This window comes from Marmota marmota, unplaced genomic scaffold (genome assembly GCF_001458135.2).
Source record: "Marmota marmota marmota unplaced genomic scaffold, marMar, whole genome shotgun sequence".
Taxonomy (NCBI): domain Eukaryota; kingdom Metazoa; phylum Chordata; class Mammalia; order Rodentia; family Sciuridae; genus Marmota; species Marmota marmota.
Window position 1 is genome coordinate 11,638,192 of NW_025999905.1, and position 21,088 is coordinate 11,659,279.

General features: G+C 35.7%; 1 protein-coding gene across 4 annotated transcripts in view; it reads right to left on the reverse strand.

Moving 5' to 3' along the window:
• Positions 1 to 6,543: 6,543 nt before the first annotated feature.
• Positions 6,544 to 21,088, reverse strand: part of Tmem196 (transmembrane protein 196) — a 65,541-nt gene continuing 50,996 nt past the window's right edge. For 2 of the 4 annotated variants that reach the window (XM_048799688.1, XM_048799689.1), the window contains exons 2-5: positions 15,787 to 15,843; positions 12,668 to 12,922; positions 11,443 to 11,516; positions 6,544 to 9,409 (exon numbers count right to left, since the gene is read on the reverse strand). In XM_048799688.1, the coding sequence (XP_048655645.1) occupies positions 9,403 to 9,409; positions 11,443 to 11,516; positions 12,668 to 12,922; positions 15,787 to 15,843 (393 nt within the window). In that variant the 3' untranslated portion in view covers positions 6,544 to 9,402. The remainder of the gene's footprint in view (positions 9,410 to 11,442; positions 11,517 to 12,667; positions 12,923 to 15,786; positions 15,844 to 21,088) is intronic. The other 2 variants (XM_015498162.2, XM_015498163.2) reach the window with 1 other exon arrangement.

Genomic DNA, 21,088 nt, shown 5'->3' on the forward strand with positions numbered 1-21,088 from the left:
AGGAGGAGGAGGAGGAGGAGGAGGAGGAGAAGGAGGAGGAGAATTCTAGTTAGAAAACTTCCCACTTTACCCCTATTAGTCATTTAAAAATACTGAACCAGTGGTGAAGTTGTCATGGTGATAAGTCCTCAGTGGTGTCATGATAATGGGACTTATCATAAACACGAACATGACTTTGTCTCCCTGTTTTATCCTCTAGTGGCATCTTTCTTATACTCTGCCTCTACCATCTTGGCATCCCTGATCTCCTACCTAACATTATGGCCACCATATTAATACTTCTAATTTGGAAATGATTACAGTAATATACTTTCTTTCTCCACTAGCAAAGTGGACTTTTCCAGTAGCAGAAGAATGGCCTTCAAAAATTTACAAGGGAAGGTGTTACCTAAGGGGCCCATTTGCTAATAATATATTTGGAACTTCAAGATCTGCACTGATAGGTGTATTTCTGAGTGAAGTAGACCAGTGACTAAATGAAAACAATTCATCGCTTTGTTTCTCACTTTCTCTTGATATTTTTTTCTGGTGATTCCTGCTGTCTTATACCATATTGACAAGGGTGATATGGACAGTCTTAGCTCCACTTTGAATAAAACCAGTTGTAATATTCTGAGGAGGCTAAACTAGAGATTTTACAAAGCCGGAAAAAACACCCAGAGAAATGAATATATCTGACATATGAGGGAAGCATTTTTTCCTAAAACAAAATCAGTTTTCTCTATAGCTTACAGGTCTAATCCCATTATCTACAGAGCCTAGGAGGAAAAATGATCGTCTTTCATTTCTAACTTATAGTTCTCTGCCTATCTCTAATGACCTTCCAGATTTTCCAACTTCTTTATATCTAAGGAGTACAGATTTCATGTTTTCTTTCAATTTACTGAGATTTTTTTAATATTTATTCTTTAGGTGTAGATGGACACAACACAATGCCTTTGTTTTTATGTGGTGCTGAGGATCGAACCTGGGTCCCGCCCATGCTAGGCACACACTCTACCACTGAGCCACAATCCCAGCCAGAGATCCTTCTTTTGAATTCCTTTTTCTAGGTCAAACAAATGCCTGATGGCCAGGTCATGAATATTGTCCAAATGGCTTCTGTCACGAGCTGGTGCTGGCTCAATGACCCAGGTTGGTATTCACTGGCTGTTTCAGGAGTTGGTAGATTTGTTAAACAATCTTGAGTGCCTAAAGTGAAGGGGTAGCTGTAAAGCTTGACAATTGGAGACAGGAAGATGAGGTCCAAATGGAGTGGACAGAAACTGAAATCAAGGCAGCACTACAGAAGCAGAAATTTCAATATGCAATCATAAGAGCAGATCAAATGAAGCAGGAATTTGAATATGAAGTCAGAAGAGCAGATAAAATGAAGGAGAGAGAGGGAGAGGGAGAGGGAGAGGGAGAGAGAGAGAGAGAGAGAGAGAGAGTTAGTTAGTTGTGTGGCTTGTTTTATGGACCTAAGAGTATATATATGCTACATGACTTGTGTGAATGGCTGAAGATTTGGAAGTATTGCCGGACATAATCTCACCTTTCAAGGGGAAATATTGAGGTGTACTTGGTGAATGATTTCCTTTCACCTGCTGTATGACTATCTTTTTTGCTGACATAGCAATAGATTAAAATTACTAGGGCTCAGGCTGTAGTTCGGTGACACATGTAAGGCACTGAGTTTGATCATACTGATTTGGAAGCAAATAAAAACAAGCAAATAAAATCAAGGCATTCTGTTCATCTACAACTACAAAAATTTTTTAAAAAAATTACTAGTACTTCATGCTGTAACTTGAAAACTTGACACTTTCTCTGGATTTTCATTTTATTATAGAGGACGGAAACTTTGTTTTATTTTCTTACAGATTTAGTTAAGAATAAATATGAACATATTTTGAAGACAGAAAGACTGGATCTCAATAGACTTTGGGGATAGGAATGAGGGCAGTGGGTATATAGGCAGCTATCTAAATAGGGGCCTTGGAGTACATGTTTTAGAGAAGATTTCAGTTTCCTTATTCTGACTGATCAATGGTCCAGGGTGAGGGGAAGTTTGTCAGTGGAAGAGCTTTTCTTTATTGGGCAGTGACCTTGGCAAACCCAAGGGATTTCCTTTTAATTCTCCCTTAGGGTGCTATGGAATAATGTTTGAGAACCACTGTCCTAATGATTAGGCAAACACTGGTACCCTGACTGATAAATAGCAAGGTTTGGTCCTAAGTCCTGATTCCTCATGGTTAATAATGGACATGATTCTGCTTTGACACGATTATAGATTTTTCTGTGATGTTTCAGCCAAGTTCCAGAGCCTTCTTGGCAATTTTTAGTAACATAATAGATGTTGGCTTTGGAGAAAGGCTGTAATGTATTTTTGCAGCTAAAGGAGTATAGCCTTTGTTTGTTAATGAAGAAAAACCTTCCAAATCAGTAGATTTTAGCTGATGTGAAGGAAAGTAAAGATGGTTCATAGACCTTCAAGAATTCCAAATATATGAAAGCTATCTGCCTAAAATGAAGGAGTGTCTTCCTTATAATTAGTTGATAATAGATAACATTAAACTGTTACACCATTGAAACAAAGCTTTAGCTCTATAGCTTGATATTTTAACAATATATTTCTTGGACTACGCATTCCTAGTAAAGACTCTGGTATTCAATACATAGTTTTCCTGGCAAAGGGAGAAAAATCTCCCTCCATATAGTTTTACTAGGCATCTCATCAGAATTGGTTTCCTCTGCTCTGAGTAACTGACAACTTGTGATTTATGGATTTAGAATAATTGAATTTCTTGGCTGTCATACACTTTGAGTAAGAAGTATTACATATGTTTCCAGAAAAAAAAGTGGCTTAAAGAAGAAAAGAGTGAAGTGATGCCAAGTTTCAAAATTTTATTTGGAAACAGTGTTCTAACCAAACGGTACTTAAGATGCTCCCTCTAAGTTTCTGAAACATGTTTGCTAAATAATTTTTGAAAATGTAGTTTGGGACATAAGGTTTTACAACATGCCATTTTTTGAGCTAAATCAAAGAATAAAGTAGAAGGCAGCATATTGTTATTATCACCTTCCCAAGCACAGGAAATGCAGGTTTGTGCATTGAAACATGGCAATATGTGGAGTAAATTTCTCCCAAAATAGAAGTTACCCAACATTTCATTTTGCCTGTCAAGCACAGAATATTTGATGATTTAGTGGAATCTTTCTGTGAGCAGATTTTTTAACATGAAATTTCTAAAACCATTTCTCAACATTACTATGTATTGACCTACTCTACTGCAAACTACAATCACCTACTTTTTCTACTTTTTACTAGTTTTGCACAGTCTGTGGAATTTCTAGTCCATATATTTTCAAGTTCCATAGAGTGTTTACAAACTCTTGTCACACTTCCTATTTTAATGATTGGTCGACTGTAGAAGAACATTCACAAGGATTGAAAGAAAGGCAGGTAGTTCTTTATGTGCTTTTGACCTATACTGTCCAATAGGACTTTCTGAGGTGATAGAAATATTCTGTTCTATTGTAGAATATTACAGAATATTTCTATTGATAGAAATATTCTGGACCTAAAAAACCATACATGGTTTTTCAGCTCTTGGAATATGATTAGTTTGATGGAGATGGAATATGGAATTTTGTTTTAATTAAGGTTCATTTAACTTTAAATAGTCACAGGTGACTAGTGTCTATCATATTGAATAATACAGGGAGACTTTATGCATTAGAAACAAAATACCTGAGGCAATCAACTTATAGGAAGGATAGATTTATTTTGGCTCACAGATTTAGACATTTCAGTGCATGGTCAACTGGCTCTATTGCTTTGGGCCTGTGGCAAGGCAGAGCATCATAGTAGGAAATGTGTGGTGGCTAAGGCTACTTATATGATGGTTGCTGAGAAGCAAAGAGAGAAAGAGGAAGGGACTGGGTTCTCAATATCCCCTTCAAAGGCACACACTCAAAACAGAACTTCCTTCCACTAAGTCCCACCTCCTAAGGGTTCCACCACCTTTAATAGCACCATCAGCTAGAGGCCAAATCTTCAATACATAAGCATTATGGAGACATTTCAAATCCCAGTCATAACATTCTGTCCCTGGCCCCCAGAGTCTCATGTCCATCTCACAATGCAAAATGCATTCAGTACATGTCAATAGTCCCCAAAGTATTAAATGTTCCAGCAATGCTCAAAAATGCAAGTCCAAAGTCTTGTGAGACTCAGTGAAAACTCTTTTTCTGTGAGCCCCTGTAAAAATCAAAACACAAATGACATACTTCCAAGATGTAGGCATGAGGTAATAATTCCTATTCCCAAAGGAAAGAATAGGAAAATAGCAGGGAGGAATTGGAACAAAGCAAGACCAAAACCTTGAAGGCCGACATTAATTCTTCATGTCTGCCATACAGTGGTGTGATGTGACTTCCAAAAGGCTTGGGCAAAACAACCTCTGTGACCTTGCCAGTTGCAGTACACATGGCCTCTTTTTCGGGATGGGTCTGCTCTAACCCTAACTGCCTCTCATTTCCCTTGGTAGATGTTTCACATCTTTGGCATCTCCAGCTTCTCTAGCTTTGTCCATGCAGCTTCAGCTGTATTCTCACTCTCTCAGGGACTGCTTGCAAAATTTTAACCCTGCCACATACTGCCTGGCTTCCCAGTCCTTTGAAATCTTGGTGGAAGCCTTTATGACTCTACACCTTTTGCATTCTTTGTGCATACAAAACCAGCACCAGGAGAACAATGCCAAGGTCTTCCACTGGCTTGAGGAGCAGCTAGGCCCAGTAAAACCGAGGTTGTAGTGGTCTCTGAGTACCTGGAATGGGGTGAGGTGAATCCTGGGGAAACAATTCCCTATTAGGCCCTGTGCCAGCACTACATCCTTTGAGCCTTGCTGACTCTTGGAATGCCCTGAAGGTATCTTGCCTATTTTTCTTGTGCAAAATACTTGGTTTCCTTATAATGGCACCAACTTTTCAGCAACTGCATGTACCCACTTGGCTGCAACTTCAAACATGCTTCTTTTCTGACCAAACAGCAGGTTTTAAAATTTTTTCTGCTCTGCTTTTTGCTCCTTATTCTCACAGTAAATCTAGCTGAAAACAACAAGCAATAGCCATGACATTTTGTGAATGCTGTGCTGCCTTAAAATTTCCTTCACCACGTTAATTATCCTGTTACCTTTAAACTCAGCTTCATACAAAGTCTCAGAGAATGGACAAAATGTAGACAGTTTGCCAGAATGCAACATGAATGGCCTTCATTACAGTTCCCAAAATAGATCTCATTTCCACCTGCAACTTTACTCTCTGTATTCCTATTAATATTCTGGTCTTCTGAGCCCCCTACCAAAATCTCTTGTTAACCTCCACTTTTATTATTTTAGGATTTTATTAACCCTCTTATCCACACTTTTTCAAACTCCTCCCACAAACTAATTCTGAAGGTTCTCATTACCATCATCAGGTATAATCAAAGCAATGATCCTACTTCTTGGTACCTATTTTTTATGTTAGTCTGTTCCTGTTACTCTGACAAAATACTTGAAAAATATAAGGAAAACTTTATTTTGACTCACAGTTTCAATTTTCAGTCCATGGTCAGCTGGCTCTGTTGTTCTGGGCCTGTGATGAGGCAGAACATCATGGTGAGGAGTGTGTGATAGATGAGGCTATCACATCATGGAAGCCAGGAAGCAGAGAGACGAATGGGCTGGGTTCCCAATATCTCCACCAAGAGTATGTCCCCAATGACCCAACTTCTTTTCACTAGGCCCCTCTTCTAAAAGCTTCTACTACCTACTACAGCACTATCAGGTTGGGACCAAGTCTTCACCACATGAAGATTTGAGGGATATTTAAGATCTACATCATAACAGTTTTGGACTGTAAGTTTATGACCTTGAGCAATTCAGGTCTACACTTTTGGGTAGCATTAAAAGTGGCTGCCCTGAATCATGTTCAATGGTTTTCTTCAGTGGTTCTAAATTGGGCAATACTTCCCTACCATACAAACAGATGAAAATTTGTTAGGGCATCTTTGGTTGCTAAGGTGACTGGGTATGTACTTCTAGCATTTAATGAGTAGGGACCAGAAATGGAAAATAGCCTGAAAAGCATAAAAAAGTCTCCACAATAAGTCATTGGCACCCAATTTGAAAAACATAAGCAGAACATCAGAATTCTCTAAATGTTGTTGTTTTACTTGTGAGATTTGCAATCTTAGTTCTACCATAATTAGTTCTGTCCTCTATGATCTGTATCTCATGTCCCCTGCTTCCCCAGGGATTTTATTTTCTTATAATCATTGTATTTTGTGTCCTCAACCCTCTCTCTCTCTCTTCATTTGAATGCATTCTAGTTTTTCCTATATTAAGCAGTGTACTTTTAAAATTCCATATCCACTGTGGCTGTTTCTTTCTCCTTATTCACAACAGTGTTTACCTTGCCAATCAGAATAACACATTTATTTATTTGGCTTTGGGGGTAACTATTTTTTTTTGTATTATAATGAAAACAAAGCTGAAACCATACAATGTTTCAAAGAACACCATTTTATTACATATACATATCAGTGGAATCATTATACCACTTTCCACTTCAAAACCATTGTGTGTGAGCACACACACACATACATCCACACACATATATGCATACAAATATGTTTTAAAATTTCTAAAGAGAGTCCACTTTTATTCTTTTAGGCTAATAATAACTCCACCAGCTTGTAGTTTGTCTCCAAACCACAGCTTCACCCCATTTTTACATATTTTTTCTAATTTAGGATCACATTACTTTCCCCCAAGAATGGGCTCATACTAAAACTATATTCACTTAAAAAACTAGTTCATAGTCAGTGTATTGTCAACACTAAGTCTTCAATTATTTGAACAATGTCTTTTTAACCTTCCCCACTTATCCTAGGAATCATTATACATCCATAGTAAATACTCTACAATGAGCCTTGAAAACATTGGGTTGAAATAATTGTATTTAAAGATATAGCTATACTTGGTTAAACATAACACTGTACTATTTGGATAATTGTGATGACTGCAATTTTTTAACTATGTCAAAGCAGTGGTATGCTACTTTTGTCTTTTAATGTGTGGTTTTATGAAATAGTTTAAAGGTGTTAAAATATCTTACTTATGTATTATAATTCTGTATTGTACAAATGTGTCTACAGAGAAATGCCACCAAAATTACAGTTGGTGGTTTATTTCTTTCAGTACAAAACTATATCTTTGCATAAATTCAGTAGAACTGCATACACACAAAATTTCTGCATTTTATGGTTTAGATTTTCAGTGACAAAATCATGACTGTTTGTGGCATCAAATGAACTGTGATGATGTTGGTTCACTATTTGAGGTTGCATTTATGGATGATGTGTATGATCTACTAGATATTGAGATTACCTGAATGAGTTGGGAAACTTTATAAACTATATTGAACAAGAGTCCAGTTATTACTGTTGAATTGATAATCAGAATTTTTAAAGGAACTAATTTAAACAAGTTAAGTGATAATCATGTTGCTATAAAACTAAAAGCCTTCAGGTTTCTATCAATTAAAATTATTGTTTTTTTAGCACAATTAAAACCCATATCTTCCTTATAAATTATGGCATGTTCTCATAATGGATAGTAAAGGTTTTGATTTTACCTATGATTTAGTAAGTAACTCATAAAAAATGACTTGAAAATTGACTCATGTTGGGAAGTAATAAAAAGCTACAATACAGTGTGTTATTATTTAAAAACATTAGATTTCTTCATTTTCTGTCAGAGGTTATATTCTCAAAGACCATGATGTTTTCTTGTCCATATACAATATTGGTTGCTATTTTACCATTCCATTATGGAAGAGAGTATTGAATGTAGCTATATGAATGTCATTCATATTTTTATTTCCTTCTACAATAACTATTTCAGTGCCTTTGGATATATGCCTTCCCAAACATGGTCTGTCCATATTATTTCATGTTAATTGTAAAGGAAAAGAGAAAAGGGCCGGGCGTGTAGGTCAGTGGTAGAACATTTGTTTGGTACACATGAAACCCTGGGTTCCGTCCCCAGTACTGCAAAACAAACAAACAAACGAACGAACAAACAAACAAATAAATGAAAAAGCAAACACCTTAATGAAGTATAGCAAAGCTAATTATGATTTTGTTTTTAAAGGGAAGATTGGGATAGGGTACATCATCTGTTTTTGGTATAATTTAATTGGGCTGGAGTGTGTCTAAAATCTATCACAAAATAATCATAAGTCAGAATGTCTTTATTTATAATATGGAAGTATATGATTCAAAGTTATATTTATAAATCAATCTCCATGATTATTATTACATAAATACTATAATCATAGTAAAATAGCCAAAAAACTAAGTAATCTATCTTTATAATACTCTATTTAGATCACTCAGCTCCATCAATATCAGTCACAAAGATATGTATATATAACAGATGAAGAATAAAAATGGAAAATTTTAGTAGAAATTAAATTTGTGATTTTTGTGGGCATAGAAAAACCTTGAGCAATTGCCTTGCCATTTCTGTTGAAATACCCCACAGCATCACAATTTCTTTTCTACTATCTATTTACATTCATGTAGCTATAAATATATGCTGTATATATGTTCTGTATTTACAGTATATACACACACATACTTTATTAACTCATTTGTGAACATGTAGATTAATCTGCACAGTATGATCAAAACATTTATTTTTCTTAGATGGTATTCACTTACAACTTTTCAGTCTTGTGCAAAAATGCAAAAATATCATACAGATTAATATTGTCTTTCTAAAAAATTCTCTTCTTTATGTTTTTGGGTTTTTATAATTTACAAATAAATTATGAAACATAGTTCATTCACAAATCGAAAAGAATTACAATGTTTTTGTAACAAGGCATTGCTGAGGTTTTGATTTGTGGCATTCTTGAAGCCATGGTCTTTCAAAACAAAGACATCAATAAGTTATTGTTATTTTTTGTTATTTGCACTTTTTAATTGCTCAATATGAAACATGTAATTACAAATCTAATACTCATGCTAGTCAAATGTTTGTGTAGAATATGAATTTTATTTCTGTTTTATTTATTTATTTCTCCTGAAAATTCTTCTTCAAAACAATCTGTAAAGTTTGTTGAAATGACCAAACTTGAGCATTTCTAGAAAGGTTTTCACTGCATAAAAAAGGCTGTAGAGTAAGTGAGACAAAATTGATGAAGAATAATTTTAGTGGATGCTCAGGAGAAAGAAAAGCAAATGCAAGAACGGTTTTAATCTTATCTCCTAGTCCCTTGATATCTCCTTGCCTCATGAACATCCTAAAAACATTGATTATACTCTTCCATTAAATATCAGTGGTGGTCCTCCATTGCTCATGTTGTCTGTCACTTCCTGTTAGGAAAATAACATGAATTAATTAAAATTCACTTACAGAGTAAGACATTGATCTGGTTAACAGGGTAGAAAACAGAAATTTCAAGCCATTGAAAAACTTTTGGGGGGAAGGACAAGAATTGATATTGTTGTTCCATTTGAGGAAATAAAATTTTATGGGATTTTGGAGCACATAAAAATGCTAAAGGGACAGTCTTGTAGACCAAAGTCTTCTACCCACAAAATCAGTTCACTCTCCCTACTTTCCTTGTTTTCCCTCAACTTTATTTTGGAAGGACTTCACCTAGAAAGAAAATGATCAAGGGCCCAAGTTTTCCCACAGGCTGCTTTGTTATACTAGCACACTGCCTGGATTACCTTCATTCTATAGAAAAATGCAGCCTTTTGACTACAAACCGAAAAGGCCCACAAAGCAGTCATTCACTCGTAACTATGGATCACTACAAAAATTATAGGAGGAAAGATTTTTTTTAAAATGATACTGTCACCTTTTACAGCAAAAAGCAGAACAATGAAATTACTGAACATGTCTTTAAGGGCCCAATTACTAAGAAGTTAGGCAATGAAAATATAGATGTAAAGAATCACACAAAAAGTTCCATTTGTAATTATAGAATTTATTAATTTAAGAAAAAATGTAGTTGTTTTGAATTCATATATCTTATTAAATATTAAGCCTTTCCTTACAAAAGAAAAGATGATGAAATGTGAGGCCCACTTACTTTTATTATGGTTAGTGCACCATATTATAAATAATATATCAGCAAAATTATCTAAAAATAGATTGATGACATCCATATTCAAACAAGCCTATTTGCAAAAGAGCAGGAATAAAAAAGACCTTCAAGTGAAATTATTTTCTCAATTATCTAATTTCTATCTAGTTTCTGTTTTGAGAAAGTGCTTGATTTCTTTGGAGAATCTGCTAGAGATTCACATTGTGAAAGTTGTCTGAAAATATACTCATGTTGTTGTACTAGTATTAATCTGATTTGAGGCTTCATTTAATAATTCACTATTAATGGAAAGATTAATAGAAAGCATGCCCCAAAATGATAGTCAACAAAATTTATTCAAAAATTTTTTCTTATTCATCCTGCCAGAAGTAGAAGAATTTTATTAATGGATTTATAGAAATAAGAATCTTATTTGTCTTTCCTTTTCAGAAAAGTATTTGCATTAATAAAACTGCTTTAAAATAATAAAAACTAAAGTATCAGTCTTTTATTGCAAATTTAAAGAAAGTTGTTTCTAAAAATTTTATGAAATAAGATAATTGTTTTAATTAAATTCACCCCATAAGGACACAGTTAAATTATTCATAGGAAATAACAGTAAAAATTAGTTTTGAAATGGATGAGTCTTATCAACTTATTTGCAAATAGGAATGTCCAGTTAAACAAGATGTTTCTATTAGAAATTTGGGTAGGGCCAAATGTGGATATTTGCAAATGGACATACTTTCTGCAAATGGGTCACTATATAATTTTCTGTATTTCCAATTATACTGTTAAAATAAATCAAGAACTTTATTTTCAGCAATTGGAAATACGGAAAATAAATTGGAAAAATGTTGTATTGGATAATTTTGCCAGAAAACCTTTTTTTCAGAATTTGTGCTATATTAGTGTCAAACTTTGGCTCTCCGTTCATGCAATTTTGGCAAGCTGGAGATACAGTTTGTAGACTCATCTATTATTGAAAGCAAAACTGGTCTGTGAATGATGATATTGAGTCAGAATCATGATGTAGCAGAGAATAAAAGGAATTATGAATCATCCAAGCAGAAACGTGTTTGGATGCTTAAAGGCAGGCTGAATATTTTAAATATTCAACCAACTTTCAAGCTGCAAGACACTGCCATGTAGGTTTATGTCAACTCCTCGAAGCAGCCCTTATGAAAGTGATACTTTGAGGAACAACATTACAGCATCAGTCCAAACTGATCTGCTGACATCATGGCTTCCTGAAAGAAGCAGTGCTTCCTGCAGCAACGTTACAACATGGCAACTCCCTGGAAATCAGCGTACCTTGTAGGTAACTCTGGTGTCGGGGGCACCACCGGGCAGCTGGGCAAGTCGGTTATTTCAATAGCCCTCAATCTCTAATGTAAATATAACAATTATACAATAAATATTGCACAAACATACAAAAAAGGTGAAAGCACACTAGAATAGAAATAGAGCACAAAAATTCACTATCCAAGTATATAATGATCTATTTTTAATGACCGAATATTTCTTTAAATTATCGGTCCTGCTACTTATACTATTAATTATTTTTTGAAGGATATGCAGAAATCTGTCTAAAATTGCTTTCTTGGGACAATTTAAGAGCATCTTCTTTCTGTTTGTATGGATCATATACAAAATGAAAACATATCAACTGTAAAATAAATATTTAACTTCAAGGGAACATTATTAAGAAAAATGCAGTAACTCTTGCCACTATTTCTTTTTTTCTGTGGTTGTACAATTTCATTTCCATGACACAAAGCAAAATATGATTTGGCCATTATCTTAGTGAGTTTATTTTACAGATGTTTATCTTAATAGATCCAGTAGCAGGAACTGAATTAAGAAATGTGTGCAAAATGTAGCAGAAACACAGACAGCTCTCTATATTAATTCTTCTTTTATGCAATTAATATAACTTTCTGTTTGAATAGGTTTCATGAAACAATTGTGCAAGGACCATTGTTTAAAATACAGGCAAAGCTATCCAAATATGCATCAAATTAAGATGAGAATTAAATGAAGTTTTATATGGATTGTAAAATATGCACTGATAGATGAAGCATTTTGTCGCCTTCTTAAAAAGCCCCTTTATGCTTGATGATCTAATTTACATAATCAAATGCATCTACTTACAAGAACAAGGGATGAGCTAGATAGAAAAGGGAATTCATGCGATTTCTAAAACTGGCACTATTGAATGGAGACTGTTTTGAGTTTAAGTGTTTTTCCTCAGTATAATACATAAAAATTCATATTTATAAGGTATTCAATATTTTATGAAGTGCTATTTTAGGAAATGTGTTTTGAATACACAGGCTACAAAATTATGTTGAAAATAGGTGTAACCATAAATTGCAGAGAGAAAATAATTTTAAAATTCCCATACTTAATCCAATAGGGCCAAACTTATAAAATATGACCCCTCATATTGTCATCTAGGGTTGCAAGTTGATTCACCCAGAGCAGACTGCAGTCTTCATCACATGACAGCAGTAGGAGGCAAAGGTACAAAACTCACTTTCTCAGCCATTTCATGAGAGTGATGCAGGGAATGCTCCCTTTCTGAGAACATCCTTCTCTGCTCATAGCTGGCTAGTCGGCAAGTGAGCCAGGAAGACAGGGTGCAGCCCCCAATCCCAATGCACGCCAGGGACATGGAGGCAAGATGCAGAGGATACAGGGAAGAGGTCTTCTTTGTGACTGCCCGAAGGAACTGAAAATTCAGGATGCCCCCAATGAGCCCACAGATACAGCAGGCTGAGAAGAGGATCATCTAACAAGGAAAAGAAAGAGGGGTTAAACTTGAAGACACAAAACTGCCTGGAACACAGGCTGTTGCACGTCCAGGATGGCTGACTTTGGAAGGTACTAATAGAGGGCAGCCTTTCAGTAGGGATTCTACTTGGTCTGACTTATTGGAGAGGAAGTACACCACAGTGTCTCAGAAATAGAAATCAAGGATATATCTGATGAGAATTCTGAAGTAAGCATTGTCTTTCAGCTAGATACAGATTTAAACAACATTTATTTAATACCTATTGTGGGCCACTATGCTAGGAATAGCAATAGATGTCATCTCAATTAGCCTTGCCAGCAGTTCATTGAAAGACATACTAATGCACATTTTGGAAAAATGAATGGTGATTAGAATAAACTCAAATTTAGGTACTTAGATTTTCTAGCTTAAATCCAGTTTCACTATGTCAGTCCTCTCAAAGTGTCAAAATATCTATTGAATTTTCATTACTTCCACTTAACTTCAAATATTTGTGCCTCCTATGTATATGAACTTAGGGAATGTAGTTAAATCCTTTTTACTTTCAGTAAGTCTTTTATTGCTTGTGTATCTTTTTCCTCAACAGGTAGATTAAGGAATTTCCATGAACTGGCCCCTCTACCTTACAAATCTTTTGTTTACTCTGGTGGCACTACAATGAAATATAAATAATAGGTGTTCCAAAAATACTGTTTGATTATGGCTTAGCTTTCAAACTTATTATTGGTTTGATCTGGGTCTCTACTCATATCTAAATAGCATCCCAGAAGATGAAGTGCAATGCCTTCTGTAGCAATGTTTTCTGAATGTGTAAGAAACTTAATTTACTATTTCAAGAAATTTAATAATTTTACTTTGTTTTTGCATCTGGTATAAATTATCCTGTGGGCTTTCCTGGTATTTGATAATATGATACTAATTTAATTATCCAAACTTATTTCCATTCTTCTCTGGAACGTAGTATTCAATCACTCTACCCCCACGCCCACTGGGCTAGGGATGGAACCCAACCTCTCAAGCTCCAAGTCCAGCACTGATCTACACCCCAGCCCAGATTTTCCATTAATGGAGCTTGCTCATTTACATCTCAAGGATATTTTTAGTTTCCTGGAAATGTTTTTGCTTATTCCTTGTGTTCCTCAATGAAAGGCACAAATCAAGTCTTAACTTTTCAGAATGCCTTCCTGGATTTATTGACCCCCTCCTTTGCTATAATTCTCCAGAGCAAGCAGCTTTATAACTTACTTTAGCATTTAGTTTCACATGAACAGGTATTATTTGCTTTCCACAGGTAGTTAAGTTTAGCAGCATTGAGGAGTACCTAGCACCTGTGAGATCCCAAGTGAGGCAGCTGGCACTACCAAGAATAGCTCATAATTATTCTCCTTGAGATCTCGTGAAAGAGAAGACTCAATTCCTCAAGGTGGTGTGATAAATATTAAGAGGAAAAGATGAATTGTTGCCCTAGGCATAGGAAAAAGGGGAGGTTAGAGTTTAGCCAGTGAGGGTTGTTGGAAGCTTCCAGGATAACATGCCATCTTAGCTAAGTGCATCTAGGTGCCAACAGAAGGCCCAGCCATGAGTGGGTCAAGCACAATGAAAAAAATGTTCAGATCTTATGATTTTTTTCTTTTATACTTTACTTTATAAGAGACTTAGAAAGACAGAAAACAGACATAGTGTCTTTTTAAAAAGTTCTTCCTCCCTTCCTCCCTCCATCCGTATTTCCTTTCTGTCCTTCCTTGCTTTTTTCTCCCAATAAGTTGTTCTTACACAGCCATAGAGAGCCTTGGTAGAGGAAAGGTGTAGAAGAATGAAGGCCATGTCTAAAGAATGATGGGAGAATCATAGGTGCCAATTCCATGTACCCAAGAAAACACTTTTTTCCTCCCAAAGATTTCTTTTTCCCCTTTATATAATTTTCAAATATTACAGCTCACATATCTACAGCAGTGAGTATGTAATCGTTTTTGTCACAATGGAAGTTATCACAGAGAAAGGCACAATTAGAATAAGGGGCAAAATGAAGATAGCTGCAATTCTACACATTTCTGGTCCTGCTCAGATACCTGGCCTCTCCTTGTAGAACTTCAGGCTCAAAGGCCACTTCCTAGAGTTGTTGTGCAGCATTGATTTTGCCATTTGGCAAAGGTTTATTATTTTTCCTTTTGTATTCAATAAAATAAGACATGCTTTTTCTTTCTCTTCAAACTTTCATAAAATGACATGGAAGGCAAGAGGAGGATTCACATTTCAGCATGTGGTGTTCTCCTCCAGCCCAATGTCAGAGTCAACCAGGAGCATGTTCCCTACCCCTGAACCTAAGATAGAACCATTAAACATCTGAAAACACTTACATGTGCATTTATAGTAATAAAATAAAATAAATCTTTAAGAATTGTCTGTAACCATAACAACACAGCTGTCTTGCTGCTTTGTAAAATTAGTTTCATAAAGCCAGTAATTCTTAGGCCCAGATCCATATTCAACCAGTTAGATTTCCCAAAGACTCAAGCTTTATTGTTTTTAGCTCATGGAAGGTTTCAGGTGATTGCCCAGGAGTCTCTAAGTGTAAAACTGGAGGCTGTCATCCCTAGCAGACATTAATGCTTGCATATTTATGTATTAGGAGAGCATATCAAAGCTTTTTTTGTGCTGGTGTTTTGTCATTGTCTCTACTACTCTGGATGATTTTCTTTGAAACAAGAAAGTCACAGGATATATTTGTCAGATTTGTCAGTCTCATTTTTATCCTAGCTAGTAACATTTAGTACATGGAAGTTGGCTAATCATCTTTTCTGGTTTTGAATTCTTATATTTTAAACACTTCAATGCATAGTACAAACAAGGAAATAACTTACGACGAGTCCTGATTTTTTTTTGGCGCACAATATCCCACATATGCCACAGAGAAGAAACTGCAAAGGAAAAGAAGTAAAATTATTCCATTTTAAAAGACAGGAGAACACCTAGATTTTAGCTTATTATAATTCACTCACGACACTTGCTCCAGGGAAGTGTAAAAGTTTTAAATTCCCATCAAAATCTAGAAAGAAAATATCTAATTATAGAATAGTGAAGGCTAAAAATGTACACTCTAATTAAAATTTATTTTTTTGCAAAGTTGATAAGAGTAATAGTGAGGTTTAAGCCCAAATTAACCAGGTTAACACCAGGCAAAATTATGAAGTAAATGAATTTAGAGTTTTGTTCCTCTATTTTCCTGTTACTTCTTATCCCTGTCTACTTTCTAGGAAGAAAAGTGGTGTGATACATTCTTTCATACTAAACAACTAGCAATAGGTTTTTACTACAGGTAGGGGTTTAATACAAAGGAAAAGATAAGGCATCAGATAGGGCATATTTCTCTATAAAGACATTATTTGTACCTGTCGAATTGGTACAATGACTACCTCATTCCATCAGAATTGAGAATGCTGCCCTTGTGGAAACATCAAAGAACACAAGAGAATGAAGTGACTAGAGGCATATAATTTCATGTAAATAAGAACACTGGTGACATAATTGCTTTGCAAAAGCAATTACATTAAATCATCTATCAACAACACATTATTAGACATTTTGATTATCAGGAAATGGTAAATAGTTAAGTTTGGATATAAACATTTAAGGTCATTTGAATCCAAATTGGCAAATACTTCAGACTGGAACTATTATATAAATAGATTAACTCATGAACAAGTGAACAAGCCCACTAAAGGCTTTCAGATTTGCAAAAAGAAACTCGTTTCCATTTTACTTTTTAAATTTTTGCTTTCTCAAATGAAAACTAAAACACAACTGATTTAAACTATGTATCTCACACCTGGATAGATTTTAAAAATATGTATCAAAATATCCTAAGGATTATTTGAAATAGTATGCATATAAGAAGTACAAATAAACTTGTTGGAAAATAATGGGTAAAGGAAATTGTTGCCAGGGAACTTCCTACATAATGGAGCAGAATGATTTTATAATCACCTGCTTTATAGCAGGCAGTGGTACAGGAGGACAGATCTGGGGACATGAGGGTACATTATTTAGATGACATTTCAAACTAATGAGGAAAGGATCAGGATTATTTGTTCAATAAATGAAATTACATTATTTGTTGACCTTCCCCTAACATCATATACCATAATTAATATAAAGTGCTTTGAGTTTTAGAGGCATAAAAATTTATAAATGTGTTACGATATGATAAAGTTAAAAATGTGTAATTTTACAGAAGTGGGGAAGATTATCTAAATATAACACTGAAGTCCATAGATCAAGGTAGGAAACACTTATAAGTTGAGGAGAAAAATTATGATTTTATGAATCAAAAATATTGAAACTCAAAGGTAAAAAATAACTTTAGGATCATATTCACAAAATATATTATGGGCAAAGGGTTAAAACACTCTCTATATATCTCACAAAATATTTATAATACTAATAAAATCAGGAGAAGATAGAAACTCAGAACCTTACAAGACTTGAATACTTACGTAATTTTCAAAAATCTTAAAAAGTGATTTCTGAGTAACTGCTTCTTAAGCCCTCTGTGCCCTAATTTAGACCTCCTGTCCTTGTGTGGAGTCCTTCTAACTGATTCTATCTAGCATATTTTAAGGCTGTGCTGAAGCAATTTCAGTTTGGACCAATCCTGTACCTCTTCATGCTTTAAACCTCAAAGCCAAGCACATCTTTCTCCTTAACTAATTCTAACTCGACCTGAAAATCCGTTCACCCGGAATTTATTCTTGAAATAATTTGAAAGCTGTGTAGTTTTATGTCCTTTGGATCTGTTTTGAAATCTATAAATATCATCATTATTTATTTACTGTAGACTCATGGGACCTCAGGAGCATAAGCGGAGGTCACTACCCCAGCCACTTTGTTGGAACATCTAGTTGGAAGTGAAATTGCTACATCTAGGTAGCAATTTGTCCCAGTTCACTTGAATGGAGCTAAGAAATGGGAGTTCAGGGCTGGGGAGGGAGAAGGCAGAGGAGGGAAATTAAGCAATGTTTTTATATTCTCTCTCATCTCTGCAGTGTAAATAGTCTCTAATAGTTACTTCTGTATCCAAAATCCACATTCCTTAGAGGAAACCTGTAATCCTAGAAGAAAATATAGATGCATGCAGTGGGAAGTATATAAAATTATGGAATTTTTGAGAAGGAAATGGGAGATCTTGACTTAAGTTTAGCCATTTTAATTTACAGAGAAGAGAAAAAGCTCCTGCCCCCAACAACCTACCAAGCTGTAAATTGACCTTTTATTCCAGTGGCTGTCTTTAACCCAAGTAATACCACTGGAAGAGAGCTTGAGTTATGATTTAAGTAGCCCTCATAATTTATACATGGGGACCTGGGAAACTAGATGTCCAGGCAGGTTTAGTGTCTTGCTAAAGGTCACACATATAATTTAATGTTTTACTAAGTGTCTAAATTAATTTGTTTCTACTAATATAATGGAAATGCTTTTGAAAATGATTTTTTAATGTGAGTACAGTGTATGTTAAACTAGTAAATCCAATGGAAGTGTTTAGTGAACACCTATCCACCTATGACTTTTGTCTCTGCTCTTGCCATAGTTGATTTTCATTGTAATTAAAATAATTAGATGGGAATTACTCTAAGATTTCATCTCAATCCTGTCAGAATGGCAACCATCAAGAATATAGGCAACAATAAATGTTGGCGAGGATGTGGGGAAAAAGGTACATTCATACATTGCTGGTGGGACTGCAAATTAGTGCAACCACTATGGAAAGCAGTATGGAGATTCCTCAGAAAATTTGGAATGGAACCACCATTTGACCCAGCTATCCCACTTCTTGGTTTATACCCAAATGACTTAAAATCAGCATATTATTGTGACACAGCCACATCAGTGTTTATAGAAGCTCAATTCACAATAGCTAGACTATGGAACCAACCTAGATGACCCTCAATAGATGAATGGGTAAAGAAAATGTGGTATATATGCTCAATGGAATATTACTCAACTTTAAAGAAGAGTAAAATTATGGCATTTGCTAGTAAATGGTTGGAGTTGGAGAATATCATGCTAAGTGAAATAAGCCAATCCCACAAAACCAAAGGCCAAATGTTTTCTCTAATATGCAGATGCTAATTCACAATAAGGCGGAGGGGGGGCACTAGGGAATAGCGTTATCTTAGATTAAGTAGAAGGAAGTGATGGGGGGGATGTAGGGATAGGAAAGATAGTAGAATGAAACATTATAATCATTTATATATATATATATATGATTGAATGATCAATATGATTCTGCAACATGTACACTCAGAAAAACATCCCATCTATGTATGATATATCAAAGTGCATAAATGCATTCTACTGTCATACATAATTAATTAAAACAAATAAAAATGAAAATAATTAGGAAATGTGTCATGGCGTTATGGTCTAAAATTACTTGTACCTTATTTTATAGGGGAACCTGCTTTAATAATTTAAAGGTTCTTATTTTTCTCAACATGACTTTATGCAGGATGGAAAGAACTTATCCACATTGTGGAAATTATTAAGCAATTATAAAATAAACTAGCTGAAACTTATGGCTTGTCCTGTGTGTGTGTGTGTGTGTGTGTGTGTGAAAGAGAGAGAGAGAAAGAAAAAGAGAGAGAGAGAGAGAGAGAGAGAGAGAGAGAAGAGATGTATGTGAAACCCTGCTCCTTCCTTAGTTTTTCCCTTTTTAACAAATAATAGCCTTAAGACTTCGGCAGGCAGGAGAAAAGCCTTTTATTTCCAGGGCATATGCAAGTTTAGATGGCCATTATAATTAGAGGAAAAGTAGAAGAAAATTTGTTTACATAGGAAGAGAGGCAGGAATTCATTGGGGATCTAATATCCTATGCTTATACTTAACGAGCATCATCAACCCCTGAAGAAGAGGTGGGAGCCCACTACTTAAGACCAATCACAGATACAAGGCAGAATTAGGCTTGTCACAAAGAGGACGGTACCAAATGCCAAGAAAGTACCACCCCTAGGCCAGGTACACAGGACCTTTGCAAGCTGAGATGGGCTTAAAACAACAAAGAACCTTCTTCTGGATCCCACTTGCCCTTTACTGTGAGCATAGCACATGGAAATAACAAGTAACAGGAGGTTTCCACTAAGGGGAGGCAAGAGCATAGGAGAAGACCCCTCTGGTAGAGGTGAGCAGGGACTTAAGCTGAGGGTGGGACATTAATACTGGAGAATATGTTTTTGCACTCAAGTTCCTTCCTGGGGCACAAGATGACCATAGCACACCACTAGAAGAATTTGAAGACTATTGTTCACCAAAGATAATTATAGTAACAACAAAATTTAATTCTTCCTTAGAATGACACTATCTCTAACACTGATAGTCTAAAAGAAGATAGAGAGATAAACTACAATATTCTGAAAAAAAAAGACTTTGAAATTGGAGCTATACCATCCATCTAAACTCTTACTTAAAGAAGAAATTATAAGAAAGCCATGCACATGTGGCTAAGGACATGGTGGTAGAACGAATTATGGCCCCACATATTCTAATCCCAAGACCTTTGAATGTCACCTTATTTGGTTAAAAAAAAGGGGGCATATATGATTAAATTAAGGGTCTTGATATGGGGAGATTATTGTAGATTTTCCAGAGATACCTTAAAAATATAACCACAGGGGTCTATTAATGGGGGGAGCAACATCAAAAGGAACAGAAGGAGGAATCCAAGATGGTGGCCAGAGGGAGGCAGAATTCTGTGTATCTCTGTGACTTGGTCTCAACTAGTGGGAATACTGTTTCTCTGAGAGTGAGAGAGGACCCCTACACAGCTGCTCTCATGCATAAATCACCATGGCTGTGCCCCTACTCAGGGCTCTGGGCCTCAGCGTTAGAGCAAGACTCCTGACTCCTGTCATGCAACTCCTGACTACAAGCCCACACAGGGCTCCCAAGAGCCTCAGCGGAATTACTGCATCAGCACTGCTGCAGAACTCCCAGATGCTGCTCTGCTCCCATGCAGAATACTGAGTTGCTACCTACCCACAGGAACTCCAGCCACCACTCCCCTGTGGACCCCCATCTACCAACAGAGGCTCCCCTGGTCACCTCCATCTTGTGATTCGACTTAGCAGCTACAGCCATAATCCCCTACAATGGTAACCCGCCCACACCAG